General features: G+C 47.6%; 6 protein-coding genes across 6 annotated transcripts; 4 read left to right on the top strand and 2 right to left on the bottom strand.

Moving 5' to 3' along the window:
• Positions 1–1,014: 1,014 nt before the first annotated feature.
• On the bottom strand, positions 1,015–3,239 carry N7469_001819 (putative C6 transcription factor; the record flags this gene model as incomplete). The annotated part of the gene is made up of 2 exons (XM_056640739.1): positions 1,015–1,838; positions 1,898–3,239. The coding sequence occupies 2 exons, from the start codon at positions 3,237–3,239 to the stop codon at positions 1,015–1,017; spliced, it is 2,166 nt and encodes a 721-aa protein (XP_056506496.1).
• Positions 3,240–3,801: 562 nt separating this feature from the next.
• On the top strand, positions 3,802–4,595 carry N7469_001818 (lysozyme; the record flags this gene model as incomplete). The annotated part of the gene is made up of 2 exons (XM_056640738.1): positions 3,802–3,984; positions 4,065–4,595. The coding sequence occupies 2 exons, from the start codon at positions 3,802–3,804 to the stop codon at positions 4,593–4,595; spliced, it is 714 nt and encodes a 237-aa protein (XP_056506495.1).
• A 335-nt stretch (positions 4,596–4,930) lies between these two features.
• On the top strand, positions 4,931–6,331 carry N7469_001817 (putative guanine deaminase; the record flags this gene model as incomplete). Its single annotated transcript, XM_056640737.1, has 1 exon — positions 4,931–6,331. One exon carries the CDS (start codon positions 4,931–4,933, stop codon positions 6,329–6,331), a length of 1,401 nt encoding a protein of 466 aa, XP_056506494.1.
• Positions 6,332–6,551: 220 nt separating this feature from the next.
• Positions 6,552–9,776, bottom strand: optF (uncharacterized protein; the record flags this gene model as incomplete). Its single annotated transcript, XM_056640736.1, has 3 exons — positions 6,552–7,021; positions 7,109–8,776; positions 9,728–9,776. 3 exons carry the CDS (start codon positions 9,774–9,776, stop codon positions 6,552–6,554), a joined length of 2,187 nt encoding a protein of 728 aa, XP_056506493.1.
• Positions 9,777–10,004: 228 nt separating this feature from the next.
• Positions 10,005–11,233, top strand: N7469_001815 (FAD-dependent oxidoreductase; the record flags this gene model as incomplete). The annotated part of the gene is given in 4 exon segments (XM_056640735.1): positions 10,005–10,121; positions 10,135–10,374; positions 10,459–10,856; positions 10,948–11,233. 4 exon segments carry the CDS (start codon positions 10,005–10,007, stop codon positions 11,231–11,233), a joined length of 1,041 nt encoding a protein of 346 aa, XP_056506492.1.
• A 692-nt stretch (positions 11,234–11,925) lies between these two features.
• Positions 11,926–14,022, top strand: N7469_001814 (uncharacterized protein; the record flags this gene model as incomplete). Its single annotated transcript, XM_056640734.1, has 1 exon — positions 11,926–14,022. One exon carries the CDS (start codon positions 11,926–11,928, stop codon positions 14,020–14,022), a length of 2,097 nt encoding a protein of 698 aa, XP_056506491.1.
• Positions 14,023–16,252: the final 2,230 nt, after the last annotated feature.

Below are 16,252 nucleotides of genomic sequence, written 5' to 3'. Positions count from 1 at the left end.
TGGAGTTCATGTGTTGTGCCAAACAAGACACAAAAAACGGGCCCGAACGAGGGAACGATCTAATCAGATGGCTCGGCCATCTTATCTGGCGCGCACTAAATCTCTTCGCGTAAGCCTCATCCACATCAAGCTTCGGATTTGGCCGCTTCAAGCTTCGCTTGGCCTCTAGGCTTTTCTTGGCTTTTCTCGGAAATGAGTTGTGGATACCTGCGGATGTTCCATTTCGTCCTGACTTGTTGCTTGTCTGGTGATTTATATGATTTTTCTTTCATTTCCATCGGTTCTCGCGCATACGGTGGCTTAACTTGTTCTCCACTTGGATACTTCGAAGGAAAAATTGGAGACAAGTGAACCAAAGAGAGACTAGAATCGGATCGAGTTATCTGATCCGGCTCCGAATATTCGATCAAATATCGATGATGTAGTCTACTGTACGGTACAACTCACGGGATTAGCCCTAACTCAAATAGTAGTATGCACTTGAATTGACACAACAAACACACACACACACTTACACATCAGATCCACTCGGCATTTACTACCTTTCGGAAGGAGTCTACAGTACATACAGTATGCGTGACATTGATCAGATCAGCAGGACGGAAGAAACAAATGCATGAAATATCAACAAATCAAGGAAATGCCCAACTGGTGTGGCGCTAATCAGGCCACGAACGGAAAAGTTATACGATGTGGAACGAACGAGCGAGGATCCACTAGATTCTGGCAAAGGATTATCGAGTATGTACGAGATATACCGATGGAGATTAATAGAAGAAAGTATCGTCAATATGTACGTGCAAATAAATTGAAGTCACAGAGTCGTATGTATGAAGTAGAACAGTAGTTACAGCCAATATTAATAGTATGTACCAAGTGCTGCGAGTGGATCGAACTAAACTCGACCCAGCACGATGCCCGGAACTAGCGGTATAACACATGGGGGGGCGAGGCGTTTTTATTGCCCGCCTTGTCCGGATGTATGTACGGAGTATATGTAATGAACAGGAATGTTTAAAGGGTATAGTAACTTGCCATCTCCTCCTGGAACCAGTCGTATGAATAGTACAATTGTTCCGCCATTTGCGGATCAATCATGGGAATTCCACCGCTGCCATCCACCAGTAGCACATCGTCTAGCATGGGGGCTAAGGGCACCGGTGGCGCTCCGGGCGTTAATGGAACGGTGGTCTGATTCATCAAGACTGGTGGATATGTCTGTGGTTGTTGCGGTGGTGGCGGTTGAGGCTGGGATGGGGGTTGCAAGTGTGGTGGTATGGGTAGATTCTGGGTTTGCTGCTGTTGGTAGGCCATTTGACTAAAAATCATCGTGCTTTGATGCCGAAAAGTCTCCGCTAGTCGGTCTACACCCGCACGTCGTTTTCCGAATTCCTCCAAAAGAACCACCACCGCTTGGATCGCACGACGCATTGTCTGTTCATCGGGATGCCAAGGCGCCGGCTGGGCTTCCCGCAAAGATCGTGCGTTCTGTTCGAGACACCAAAGGATGGTAATGCCGGCAAAGTAGACTTGGCTCAGCGTCAACCAGATCCACTTGAGCTTCCCCACCGAGTAACTGTCCCAATAAGACCGAATCACCTGGATACTGGAATCACCGCAACCAACGATACTGGTCAGGTCCGGTGTCGGATTGCGAGCACTCGGACGATACATAAGTAAAAGGGTGGTATAATACAGATAATCATAATATGAAGTAGAATAGAGCAATGCCGCAGGGTAGACCGGCGCAGCCATGCGCCAGTCATCGACCTCACGACGAAATTGACTTAATGTAGCCGTCGCCTCTTGAGGCGATGGTTGAGGAAAATTGCTGTACACTGTGACTGCGTTAGAAGGCATGGACAGGGGATATGGCCGTCAGAGCTAGGATCCTTACAGTATCGGTATATGCGCGAGAAGATCCGACGAAGGCGCATCACTTGGATTGGAATGGTCATGGAACTCGCTCCCGGAGCTTCTGACCCGTCGTCGTTCAGTTCTCGCGGTAGAGTCACACTGATATCCTCATCGGCAATGCCCAAGGGTCGCCCCAATGTGCTCGCAATGAGACGGTCGAGATTATACAAACTCCAAAATGCTCTTTTAGCCATTTCTTCCTCCACCAGACTGCTGTAGGGTCGATCTTTATGCAGGCCCATACTGATCGCTAGACGCAGTGTGGCGCCCAAGACATGCCAGATACTCGGGCCCGATGTGGCAAACATAGTGTAGAGTGCGATCCCCAATAAGGCGCGCACAGCCGGTAAGTCCTCATTCTGCAAGGCCAAAGGCAACGTCTCTTGGCTGGCATTGTAGAATTCAGCAGCTCTCGTAGGATCGGCCGACCCGATCAACAAGGAAATAGCGATAATAACATGATATGCATTATGTACCTCTGGGGAGGGCACACAGCCAGTATAGATATGTCGCAATTGAGCCATAAACTCCGGCCGAGACATGAATGGATATTGATATCCCATACTTTCAAAATATTGATCGGCCAGTCGTTCGGCTTCTTCCAGTGACGAGAGCCGCAACACTCGCGGAGCGGATGTCGGTCGGGCAACCGAGGGCCGACGATGTTCGAGTTGATCGCGAAAGATTTCGCCGACGTTGGGCAATTCAGTACCCACTGTTGTAGATGCCTCAGAACCATTTCCCGAGCCTGAGGGACCTGTTGCCGCAACTGAGGAGCCCCTACTACCATTTGGGGGACTGGACATTGAAGCCGTTCGTGGTCGATTACCTCCGGTCGCAATCATTGCGGGCAGTTGATACCACCAATCCGGGTCTCCTTCACCATCCACGGGGGTTCCAGTGGCTAAATCAGCCACGGAGATACCTGATTTGCGTCGCACGACCTCCTCCAACCATTGCACTCTTTTTTGTAGATTCTCGAGTTGATCGCGGGGTACGGAGGCACTGGCGACTTGGGGTCCTGGTGGGGGGATCGTACAGCGGACTCCAGCTCGTGTACAAGCGGAACAATTGGGGTAACGAAAATCACATTTCTTCTTTCGTTTACGACAAAAGTCACAAGCAGTGGAGACTCGTTTACTGCGAGCGGCCGCAGCAACAGTAAAGGAGGAGGCGACGGACGGGGATTGCGCCGGATATTCAGTCGTCGTTGAGTCTGGGGGATCTTGCAGATGCGACCAAACTGGAGTTGGGCCTGGAGTTGATTCCAGACGAAACTTACCCAGTTGATCGCGAAATTCCTTGTTATCGGAATTGTTCATGCTGCATGTTGTCCTGCCTTTTTTTTTCGTGTGGAATTGAAATTGGAAAAGAAAAGACGACGAAGAAAGTCGAAGTCAACCTGGAAATGCTGACTCATCATTTAGTATTCATCTCAACTTTTCTAGATATTTCATACACATTCATTGTTTATTCTATATCTATTGTATCTATTGCATCTTTGAATATTTCATTAGTATAATGATCGAGGTACCTTGCTATCACTTATACAGTATGTACTGCTGATTCTGAAAATAACATCATCTCATCCACTCCACTTCCTCAGTGGATCGATCGTCACGAAAGAATACCCCATGAGGTTGGCATCTTCTTGTGAATCTCGTATCTTCCGACAGTCGATCACCACCTTGTTATTTTCGGATACGAGGTAAGGTTACAGGTGGTCTTGATACTAACTCCCAATGGTTATTCAATTGCTATTCAAGGACTATTTGTCGACTATATATAACCCAGAACTTGAGATATAAAAGGAACTCCAGATTCCCCTATCTCGCCTTCATCCCAACAATTCAGAGTACACACAACATTCCTTCCATCATCATCATGCCCTTCATCAAGACTGCCGCCTCTCTCTTACTCGCTACTGGCCTTGGTGCCACTGCTCTCCCATCTGCTCCCTTGGAAGCTCGTGCTAGTGGTGTGCAAGGCTTTGATATCTCCAGTTATCAAAGCAACGTGGATTTTGCTGGAGCATACAAAGATGGGGCCCGCTTCGTCATGATCAAGGTCAGCGACACTCTCGTACAATGCTCAGTAGAGGGTGTACAAATCTGAAGCTTTTGAACTCCCGAGCTAACTATCTATAGGCTACTGAAGGCACAACTTATATTGACAAGTCCTTCTCCAGCCACTATGACGGAGCATCCAAAGCCGGTCTCCTCCGCGGAGGCTATCACTTTGCCCATCCCGATTCAAGTTCCGGGGCCAAACAGGCAGAATACTTCCTCGCTCACGGTGGAGGTTGGACCAATGATGGCAAAACTCTCCCCGGAATGCTGGACCTGGAGTACAATCCTTCCGGTTCGGACTGTTACGGGTTGAGTGCCTCGGACATGACCGCCTGGGTCAAGGACTTTGGTGATGCTTATAATAGCAAGACGGGTCGTTACCCCATGCTCTATACAACCGCCGACTGGTGGAAGACTTGCACAGGTAACAGTGAGGATTTTGGAGACTATCCCTTGGTTCTGGCGCAGTATGCCAGTTCTATCAGCACAGTCCCTAGTGGCTGGCCATACCAGAGTTTCTGGCAAAACTCGGATTCTTATAGTTATGGCGGGGATTCTGATTTATGGAATGGTAGTGAGGATTCTCTCAAGGCATTTGCTAAGGGTTAAGTCTTTCGGAGCACTCCATTGCTTTTAGGGGTATTTAGTATTTATAGCACTGAGTAGTACATACAATCAACAATGTTTACAGATCAGACATGTTCAATGGTAGCACCATTAGTATTATTCTGCACTTATTAAACGATGTCTATTCCAAATATGCCAATCATTAATAAACAGCAACTGTTTGAAATAGTATAAATGATTAAAGCATTCTTCTAGACTGTTGTTTAAGCAGGGCTGTGAAGGTCATGTGTTCCCCTCTTTTGATAAGCTGAACACCTCCGCATTTCTTGACTTCTCTTTTCTTTTCTTTTCTTTTCTTCTCTTCTCTTTCTCACATCATGGATGGACTCAAGGATAGTTTAAATACATCTAATCCATTGGCAACTCCAGGACTTCCACTCGCATTTCATGGCACTGTCATTCACTCGCGCAGCTTGACAGAACTCGAAGTCTTGGAAAACTGCTTCCTTCTCATTGATAAGACAGGCAAAATCCAGGCCTTGAAGGCAAATGTACATCTCGATCAAATTAACACAATTATCTCGGATCATGGCTACGCTCCCGATGTCTTCCCCATCAAACATCTCCAACGCGGCCAGTTCTTATGTCCCGGCTTCATCGACACCCACAACCATGCGCCGCAGTGGGCACAGCGTGGTCTGGGGATCCGCGGTCAATCCCTCCTGGATTGGCTGAACAATGTGACATTTGCCCATGAAGCCAAATTCAAAGACTCAGAATACGCTCGCCGTATGTATGCCTCGTGTGTAGCAGGGTTTCTACAACAGGGTATCACAACGGCGTCTTATTACGGATCTCACCATGGCGAAGCAACTCGCATTCTTGCCGACATCTGCATCGAGAAAGGCCAGCGCGCCCTCGTCGGGAAATGCAACATGAACCGAAATGCACCAGACTGGTATCGCGACCTTTCAATCACAGATTCACTCGCAGAAACTCGAGATCTGGTCAAATATATCTCCGCCCTCGATCCAGACAACCACCTCATCCAAGCAATTATCACCCCGCGTTTCGCCATATCCTGCGAGTCAGATCTCCTTCAAGGCCTAGGCACCATTGTTAAAGAGAACCCTTCTCTCCCCATTCAAACCCACTTCAACGAAGCAACTCAAGAAATCGCTTATACCGGCCAACTCTTCCCACAATTCCGCACTGAAGCAGATCTCTATCAGAGCTATGGCCTATTGAATGAACGGACGATTCTCGCCCACTGCATTTTTCTTGAAGAAGAAGAGATCCAAACCATCCAGAAACTACAATGTGGTATCGCCCACTGCCCCATTTCCAATACTACAATGCAGGAATTCATGGTCGCCCCGATAAGAGAATATCTCCGTCGCGGAATCAAAGTAGGCTTGGGCACTGATAGTGGCGGTGGATACTCTTCATCCATGTTGGATGCCATGAAACAAGCTTTTATCGTATCAAATGCAAGACATATGCTCTCAAAAGGTGCGGATCCGCCTTTATCGCTAGCCGAGGGCTTTTTCCTGGCTACATTGGGTGGTGCACAGGTTTGTGGTTTAGACAGTCGAGTTGGGAATTTCGCAATAGGTAAGGAGTTTGATGCTTTGGAAGTTCATACTGCTCAACCGGGTGTGATGAGTCCAGTGGAGGATGATGACTCTATTTTCGATATTTTGGAGAAATTCCTCATGACTGGAGATGATCGGAATATCGTCAAAGTTTATGTTAGTGGGAGGTCAGTAAAGGTTTGATAGACAACAGAAGATTATAATGCATTCAATCGTATAGTTTATTCAAATTTAAGTCGTTTATGAGATCACTTCAGGTTTATTAGTGATCAAGGTATGTAGTAAACGCCAATTAAAACTCCTCTCCGGGTATACTAGTATGTTAATCCCTCTCAACGCCATGTATAATTGCAAGCAAACAGTAGATCATCCAAAATATTATAAAATCACGGTCGATAGATGATCACTCCCAGGATCCCTTTGGGGGACCAAAATACCCCCGCGATGGGATACTTTTATACGGCGTGCCCTGTCCATCAGCCGTGTGAGTATACACAGTATTTCCCCACCAGTTCAAAGAACCAGCAGGCAATGTGATACAGAAGAAAATAATCACAGTAGCAACAGCGACGCCGCAGTCTAGCCCGGCAGAAAGAACATAATTGTATTTCGACCACCAGGCAGGCTTGCGACGTCGCAACAGCCCGTTGAAAATGATATTGATCACCCACCATGATGAGAAACTGACTCCAGTGGCGGGTGGGACAAGACTCATTGCACCAAATGCGACGGGCCATGAAAGATAATTGACATGTTTCCAACGCCGACCAAGGAGATAGGTGATGATTACGACGATCGGTCCGACGAGAAAGAACCATAAGACATTACCGTAGATCTGTCCTGGCGAAAAGAGTCGACCTGGTCCAACGGCTCCTGTTTCACATGTCAGTCAAAAAAAGTCCCCTTGAAAAAGCCACACGGTATCACCAGTCGGGTCTTGTGCTAATAGACTTGACATACCCCAGATAAGAGAAGATGAATAGGTCACCCGACCATGAGGACAAGTAAAATTGCCTGCAGCATCAGTCGTGCAAACCCCTTCGATCCTCGTAATCATAAAAACAGTCACACCGCATTGAACAATCGCTCCGATAAGAGTTGCGAGACCCTGCGCGACAAATAGTGTCCGAGGTGCAATGTGTAAGTAATGAGCCAGTTTCATATCGGCGACAAATTCCAGTCCCTGTTGAACGGCAACATAGCCGTAAAATTTGAAGACCATATTCGCAAGTGGTCTGCCCAAGAATGCATAGCCTCCGATAAACTCGGTCAACAGGTTGAGTTGGTTGCTGCTAATATTGGTGATGGCTCTGATGATTCCGACTGGGATGAAATAAACCATGGGCATTAGGAATGCGACTAACACTGCCCAGGCTGGCAATCCGGTCTTCCAGACTTCATTCATCACCACGCTCAAGATAAACATCACCGCGGTTACTGTGGCAAACCACCACCATGGAACACATTGATAAGCCTCCATGATTCGAGCATGGACATCACGTTTGCCGGTGCCTTTCCACTGCTGCCAAAGGTCCCGTCCATGGTACAGGGCGACATGAAAGAAGATACCGGATAAGTTTGCAAAGGCGACGCCAAATGTGATGGCATAGCCTGCTGGTAGAAACATGGGCGAATAATCCCGGTACGCCGCCTGGTCCACTGCGCCTTTGGAGTTCATGATTCGAGATGTGTTGTAGGCATGACCGGTATTGTCGAAGGTGTCAGAATTAAGCATCGGTAGAAAGGCAGAGTACCAGGTGTTGGTATAGTACAGAATGGGACAGACGAGCCAGAAGAAAAGGGCGAAGGAGCCCATCACATTTAGACCAGCCCAGAAGGGAACAAGCAGAGGACTCTGGTTGGCATAAACGACCTGGGCCCAATCGAAGGTCAACACGGACATACCCAGTCCCGTGGTCTGTCCGAACAATTGATTGACGACGACATTCTTCGGTACAATCCAGCAGATGAAGGTGAACGTACTGAGGCCGGTGAACAAATAACCGGGGGCGAAATACCAGATCGCGCCACCAAGAAAGATAATCAAGAAAAAGCGCAGACGAGTAATTCTCCAGCCATCCGCCACGACATTTTCACGATTATGCAAAGTGGTCAATAATGCGGCGTTGGACAAGACTTGCGGCCAAAACATCGAAGCCGGGCCGACCAGCCAACGGGCCGCCATGCCGGCTAAGCCAAAGCCGAAAAGTTGCGTGGTGATGCACAATAAGAGCTCGAAGCCCGCATTAGAGGGCATCTTATAGAACTTGACAGCGGCTTCAATAATCTGAGTGGCCTGTGCAGAGCCAATCGAGACATTTGCCATAATTGTGATCAATCCATGTTCCTTAATATTGAAGTGACGGTCGGGGTTGAGGCGACCCAGTGGCATCCATTTGGCCCAGCCACAACCCAAGGGAAAAGCCAACAATTGAGTGACGAGGGCACTAATGGTGACACTGGGCTGACGCAAACTGAAGAATTGGTTCAAGCCACTTCCGACGATGGTAAAAATGAGACCGATAGTCCACATGCGAAGAGTGTTCACGGGGAGCGACCGGTCATCGATGGGTTGCACAACGGCACGAACTTCGGGGAAGGGGAATCGTCGGCATCGTAGGGGAGGATCTCTTCGGCATCGCGGTCGTGTAAGATTGAAATGTGATCAGACTGGTCGGTATGATCGTGGAGGGGTTCAGAGGAGGTTGAAGAAGTCTGCGTGCTTGTCTAAGGAGGGTCAGAAAGACGGGCGATCTTGCGTTATCAAAGAGTGGGGTGAACATGTAGAGCAGACTACCACTATGTACAGCATTACATGCATACAATATACATGCACATGGGGATGGCATGAGCATGGGCATGAGCATGTAATAGTGTGCTCTGCTGTATGTGCTAGTATTGGCAAAGAATATGCAAGGGAGGGATAGAACCCACTTGAGACCAGGACTGACGGTCCTTTTCATCAGTCATGTCGAAGGGCAACAGCCCAGATCTTCTGGATGATCAAATCAAATCATGAAGACGAGTACTTGGTAATAGTGAATATGTTACTGTATTGACGGGTTGAGCCGACAAGATGAAATGTCCAGTTGGGTCGAAGGATTGGGGTGATTGAAGGAAGTGGATCTCTCGTGGATTACATACTCTCTACTAGTAGTTAACTAACTATAGTATAGTATACTAAGTATAAGAATAGAGTATATAGTATATAGTATTTGTTATATATATATATATCTAGCTAATAGATTATTATTATAATCAATGTATATACTCTGTTCTATATCAATTTAAACAAATATATAATATATACTACCATTCTATACTACTACTCCCTAGTACTAGTAGTAGTATATATAGTTCCCGGGCTATGCCAGGTCACATGTCTACTCTTTTGATATCAACTTGACTCTTTCTTCTCTTCTCCCTCTTCTCCCTCTTGTCTTTTACTCACTTACTCACTCCACTCTCTACTGATTACATTCTATTGGAAATATAACTCAAGTACTACAGATACTCCTCACTTCTTAATACGAACATGTCGGAATGGCCCGCCACGCCGTTGTGCTCCACCAGGCGGACCGGAGCGCCTCCAGAAGCTCACGAATTTTGGTCCAAGCACCACTATCATTTCTTCCTATTTCTTGCATTGACTGTCACTATTCTCATCTCTCTCTCTCTCTCTCACTCTCTCTTTCTCTCTCTTTTCAAGATGGTTGATTCTGTGTCTACTACTAACACCCGCACTCGAGTTCTTTACTAGTACGCGAGCTGCAAGTCCATCCAACACGCACACCTCTCAGATATACTACAACACGACAGTACATTTTGAAAATTACAAATAGTTACACCCATCAACATGCCAATTGAAACTCCCAGTCATCCTACTCCCTTCTCTCAACGCCCTATTATCATCCTCGGTGCCGGCATCATCGGATGTGCCACTGCCCGTCAACTCTTACAGCATGGTTTCTCCGTTCACATAATAGCGGAGTTTCTCCCCCGGAGATCAGGACATTTCTTATGCCTCCGCCTGGGCAGGGGCTGCTTGGCATGCTGCCGGTGGTATCACTCCAGATCAGCGGTACCTACAGGTCATCACCCATCGCATCTTGCTGCAGATGTCCCGAGATCCCAACTCCGGCGTGAATATCGTGGATGCCCGGGAGTTTTTAGAAAAAGAGCCAGCTCCAGATTCGGCTCTATGGGGAAGAACAGTGGTCTCTAAGGTATTTACTATCACTACTCAACTGCTTTTGTTCTTCCAGTTTAATATATATATACTATGTACAATGCTGACGGGCAGTCTTCAGTTCCGCGAGATGGACCCCTCAGAGTATCCCGCCGAATTTCACTGTGCATGGGCATATCAAACTCTCGTGACGGACCCCACTCGACACATGCCTTACCTTCGCCAGCAGGTTGAGGCTCTTGGGGGTCAATTCCTACGACGGCGAGTCGATTCCCTCCAGCAACTGTACGAGATGTTCCCGGACTCTCGGATCTTCATTAATGCCAGTGGATTGGGCAGTCAGAAGTTAGCAGACGTCCTCGATGATCGATGCTTCCCTGAACGTGGCCAGAATGTATTCCTCCGCACTGATCAGTGCCACACGATGTATTTTCGAAATGGTCAAGAATATACCTACGTGATTCCCCGGCCCCAATCTGGTGGAGTCATACTGGGAGGTGTCAAACAACAAGATAATTTGTGAGTCTCCCTCTGTCTACATATTCCAATCATGGACATCTCTCTGGATTATTAGAAGAATTAAGCGAGTCGCCACTAACCCTACAACCAGGTCCTCGGAAGTTGATCTGAATATCGCCCAGGATGAGATTACTCGAGCCCATCGATTGGCCCCGCATGTGGTTCCCAAATACCCTGCAGATGAGACGATCAGTCATATCATTGGGATTCGTCCATCTCGACGCGGAGGATATCGTTTGGACTCGGTTCAGAGTGGACAACGCACCATCCTGTCAGCCTATGGCTTTGGTGGCGGCGGATATGCATTTTCATACGGGGTTGCCGACGCCCTGGTTAAAATGGTGGAGGAAAGCGAGCGCAAGAATGTGATTGTCTAGTTTTTTACTCTTTACACTTCTTTTATTGTTCTTTTACACTTCATTAGCATACTATATTGTCTGGTCTGTTGATGTTTCTCATCTGCATGTTGCTCTGTTCTGTTCTATTCTCTTTTCCCTGAGCATCGCCATATATTGCCATCTACTGAATATTGCCCCTCCAGTTGATCTATCATTCTTTGCTTTCATCTTTTCATCCTCTCATCCTCTCATGTAATCATTTTCTTGTTTGAAACTCCACGCGTTCGCCAAGTCCAAAAAAAGCGTGACCGAAATTCTTCCCCGCCGGCGAAACTTGCCGTCCACTCAACTTCGCCTCATCTTCGTCAAATCCCGCCACGTTTTTCGAGTCTTTTCTTTCTTCTCGGCCCTTGCAGATCCGGTTCTGGTTTTTTTTCTTGATTCTTGATTCTTCTATTTTTCTTCTCTTCTTCTTCTTCTTCGTTCTTTCCCTCAACCCTATCCCTCCCTCTCTCTCTCTCTCTGTGGGCGCAATACTCCATGCACACGGGTTTCACTCGGTAGAAGGTCGGAGATTGCTCAACATCTTTCGACAGTTTGCCCGTACTTTTTTTTTGACGATTTCCTCTTCGAGTCTACCCGATCATTCCGTATACGCTTTGAATGAGTCCTTTGGGTTGTTCCTCTTGGAGTGTTGGTCCTGCCTCTAGGCAGGACGGGTTGAATTGAAAATGGTTCTGGACCAGGAGATGCTCCACCTTTCTCTTGAGGATCGTCGCCCTGTCAGTTTCGACATGCTTATCACTCCGCCGGCGGAAAATGACGACCGGTCGCGTGAACCATCTCGACGAACGAAATTACCGGGGAAAATGTCGGATCCTATGAGCCGGATTTATCGATATACCCCAACACCCACGATTGTCCTGGATGGTTCTCTCCGCGTGACTGAAGTCTCCGACAGTCACATTCAGTTGTTTCAGAATACACGCGAGCAGCTTATCGGATCCAGTGTTTACGATTTGGCTCCCCGGACCGTACCGGCACCAGATCTTGCTTTGTTGAGTGGCGCTCTGGGTGCGGCCGTCGCCACTCATTCGGTTCAGTCAATAGAGTCAGTCGGTGTGGCTGGCTGTGATTCAATTTTCACCCTTCGTGTCACCCCAATTTTTGACGATGATGTGCTGATTTACGTGCTTCTGGAGGCTCAATCTCTGACGGAAAAGACGCATGGTCAAACTCGGATAGACCAACAACCTTTCCTGAATGAGACGTACAAGATCCTTGTGAATACAGTCAAAGAATACGCGATTTTCATGCTCGACACACGAGGCCACATTGCAACGTGGAATTCAGGCGCCTCGATTCTCAAGGGTTACACATCCAACGAGATTATCGGTCAACATTTTTCCATCTTCTACGGTGCTGAGGATAGACGGTCTCAGAAGCCAGCTCGTGAACTCGATGTTTGTTTGCGTGAAGGCAAGGTGGAAGACGAGGGTTGGCGCTACCGAAAGGATGGAGGTCGGTTTTGGGCAAATGTCATGATCACTCCGATATTCCAGCTGGGCCGACATGTGGGTTTCGTTAAAGTCACCCGGGATTTGACAGAGCGTAAGGCCGCCGAGGCTCGCTTGATCAATGCATTCGAGGATACAGCCAAGCTCAAGGAGGATTTCTTGGCTAATATGTCTCACGAATTACGCACCCCTATGAACGGGATGTTCCTGGCGTTGACTATGCTAATGAGAACTTCGTTGAATGATGACCAACGGGAGTATGCACTGGTCTTGGAAGACTCGACCTCCATCCTCTTGCAAGTCATCAATGATGTCCTAGATTATTCAAAGCTCTCGTCCGGCTCTTTCTCTCTCACCCCCGATGTGGTGAATATTCCAAATGTGATCAATGCAGTCATTCGCAATTGTCAGCAGGCCACCAAACCAGGAGTGAAGCTGGAAAGCTCCATTTCCTCCGATTTCCCACCAACCCTGCAAGGTGATTCCTTGCGGTTTCGCCAAATTTTACAAAACCTGGTCAGCAATGCTGTCAAGTTTACCGAAAAGGGCTATGTGCGTGTGAATGCGGCCTACGAACCGGACTTGAATCATCCACAGTCGTACAATATCTCCATCGAAGTCGTGGACTCGGGAATTGGTGTCCCCGAAGAAGCGGTTTCCACTCTCTTCACCCCCTTTACTCGTTTCGCCGATTCGGCTACCAAGCGATATCAAGGAACTGGACTGGGACTCTCGATATGTAAAAGCCTGGCAGAGCTCATGAACGGTGTTATGGGCTTTCGTGCTAATCCAGATGGTCCTGGTAGTATTTTCTGGATGTCAGCGAAAATGGATCGCATGCCAGAGCATAAACAACACTCGTCTCGAACCAAGCCCCTAGCTTCAGAGAGTCCAACAGTCCACAATTTCGATTCGGAGGCACTCCTGAAAAAGGTGGCTCGGCACAAACAGTTGCTGCTTGTGGAGGATAACAAGGTCAATCAGACCATCATGATCAAGCTACTTGCAACACTCGGTTTTAGCGGAGTCGATGCAGCGTGGGATGGAGCCGAAGCAGTACGCATGGTAAAGCAGAAACCATTTGCATACCACGCGATTCTGATGGATATAAATATGCCCATCATGAACGGCATTGCAGCAACTAAACAGATTCGCGAGATGAAAATCGACGTTCCCATCATCGCATTAACGGGGAATGCCTTGAAAGGCGACGCAGAAACCTACCTTGCTCAGGGAATGGATGACTATATCGCCAAACCACTCCATCGACAGCAGCTGATTGACCTCCTGTGGAAATGGTGTGGATCGTGATTCTCCCCGCCTCGCAGAATCACACTTGCATATTAATTTCGTTTTGCTCAGTCCAGCACTAGCACGATTCCCAGACTTCTCAAATTCCCTTTCGACTGTACAGTGATAGCAGCAGTTCATGCCCAGACGGATCCACTATGCTCATGGCTAGATCCCAATGGCATCGTCCTGCTGGCTTATGTTCTTAGCCCTGACCACCTACAAAAGCAGCAATGCGAGTAGGATCAACGGTTTAAGTGGGTCGCCCACGGGGTGAATGCTGTCATTCCGGGGCTTTTCAGGGGAAGACTCTTGCTCAGCCTCGGAGATTAGTGCGAAATATTCCATACAATGGATCTGTCTATTTGTCTAGGAGGCATTGATCAGATGCCTAAAGACAGTCAGCTTGAAGACAGCCCAAATAGTTCTACTTAGCTACCCTGATTGAGTGGAGTGATTGCTTAACCGCATTTCTCTACTTTCTCTTCCTCTCCCTCTTCTTCTCGTTCTTCGGTATTATCAGGAGTGAGACGGGGCTGCTGTACTCCCCGCACATAGTCTTCTGGTAATATCTCGAATGCATTGAGTCTCAGCACAAAATCTGCAAGACTGAACAATCTCCGCTCTATCCATTGCACGAGGCCTACGAAATTGCTATGATCCTCTAATTTGCAATCTTTAATAAGTTATTATATCAACTAATAAATGAATGAATAAGAGAATGAACAAGATTTGCCCATCAATTGGTGACTTCAATTTTGTAGTATAAATAAGCACAGTTTCAACAAAAGCAATACTCAACAGTACTATATAACTTCGGATTTTATGTACTTCTTCTCTCCACAAGAAAAAGCAAGCAGCCCCAGATTTTCAACGGTCGATAGAAAGAAGTCGCAATTGAAGCAATCCCTCAAAATTGCCCAATTGCCTCTTTTCTTCCCCATCCTCGCCCGAGGAAAGACGGGCGTCTTTTCTCCTGAACCCCCGAGGTTCTCACTTGTGATTTCTATTTTCTACCACAACTCCTCCTCCTAGAGTACATTAGTTGAAAGTCTCCTTGAATGGCGAATAACAGGGTGCGGGGTGTGAGTTCAGGGGTCTGGACGAAGTATCAGGATCGGCATCAACCATTTCTCAAAGGATCCACGCGCGAAAGGACCCAGAATCCTATCAAAACACTCCAAAAGACGGCATCTCAACAAGCCTCCACTATCAAGTGGATCCCGGAAACCTTGACTGAGGATTATGATGGCATTGGACCCCTCGCAGTTGAGATGGCCGTATATTCAATACCGTACAGTAGATTTTGATTCGCACGAGGCCCTTGACGTTCTTGAGCTTGTGGTTCCTGACCGATTCTCTCTTGATGCTTGACTGCTTTAAATCTGATTTTCACATGGTGGTCTATTTGCTGTCCGAGGTTCGATTCTCAAGTGACAGGCTGCTCTGTTCAACGAGAGCACGATGGTATCTTCTCCACCACAAGCATCGGTTCAGGGTCTTACGGAGTACTTCCGCATTCTTCTGCTCTGCAAGTCATAGTATGGACAATATCCAGAGTATGTACACTCCTTGTTCCCCGTACAGTCTGGATGTACACGATGGACCATTGACCAGCAACCCTATCCATCAACGCCAACATTTAAGTCACCGAAGCATACTCCGTCCAACCACCACATTCCGAAATGATTCCTATTGCAGTCTCAATTCCGGCTTAACTAGGTTGAACTCGAGCCCAAAGTCTTACAGGATCTAAACTTTCCCATCCTGATAACACCCCAGTTGATTCGACCGCGGTTCCTTTTTGCTCTAATAGGATATGCAGGCAACATTCCGCCACGACCATCTCCCCTCTTCTTAGCTTCAGGTCCAAGCATCTGTGATCGTCCCCTGCTCTTCCTGAGCAAGAAGTTCCCAGTCCGCGAAACTATGTTTCTCCTTATACTCCGTAGTTAACAGTAAATGCCCCATCTTAGACCCGCTCATCAAGCGCAGATCTCCACGTTCCACTCTTGATAATGTCTTTGCCATCCTGCTTTGTCTTGTGTGTATGCTCTCTTATTGGACTGTCAGCATTTAGTTCCTGGGGGATGGGCCCAACATACTAGGGGGAACCCGTGGACGATGAAAGGGACCTGGCCGATGGAGTAAGAGTGCTCCGTACGAGCTGCGGAGATCAACTTGAGCCGAACGGTATAAATCCAAGCTTTGCCCAGCGGTCGCGCCTTGTCGAGTTTATTCAGTGTGTATG

The sequence above is a fragment of the Penicillium citrinum genome, assembly GCF_028827155.1.
Source record: "Penicillium citrinum strain IBT 23319 chromosome Unknown utg000001l:1.0-4955037.0:1.0-4956770.0, whole genome shotgun sequence".
Taxonomy (NCBI): domain Eukaryota; kingdom Fungi; phylum Ascomycota; class Eurotiomycetes; order Eurotiales; family Aspergillaceae; genus Penicillium; species Penicillium citrinum.
The sequence above is the reverse complement of the archived record's forward strand: the minus strand, read 5'-3'. Positions and strand labels throughout refer to the sequence as shown.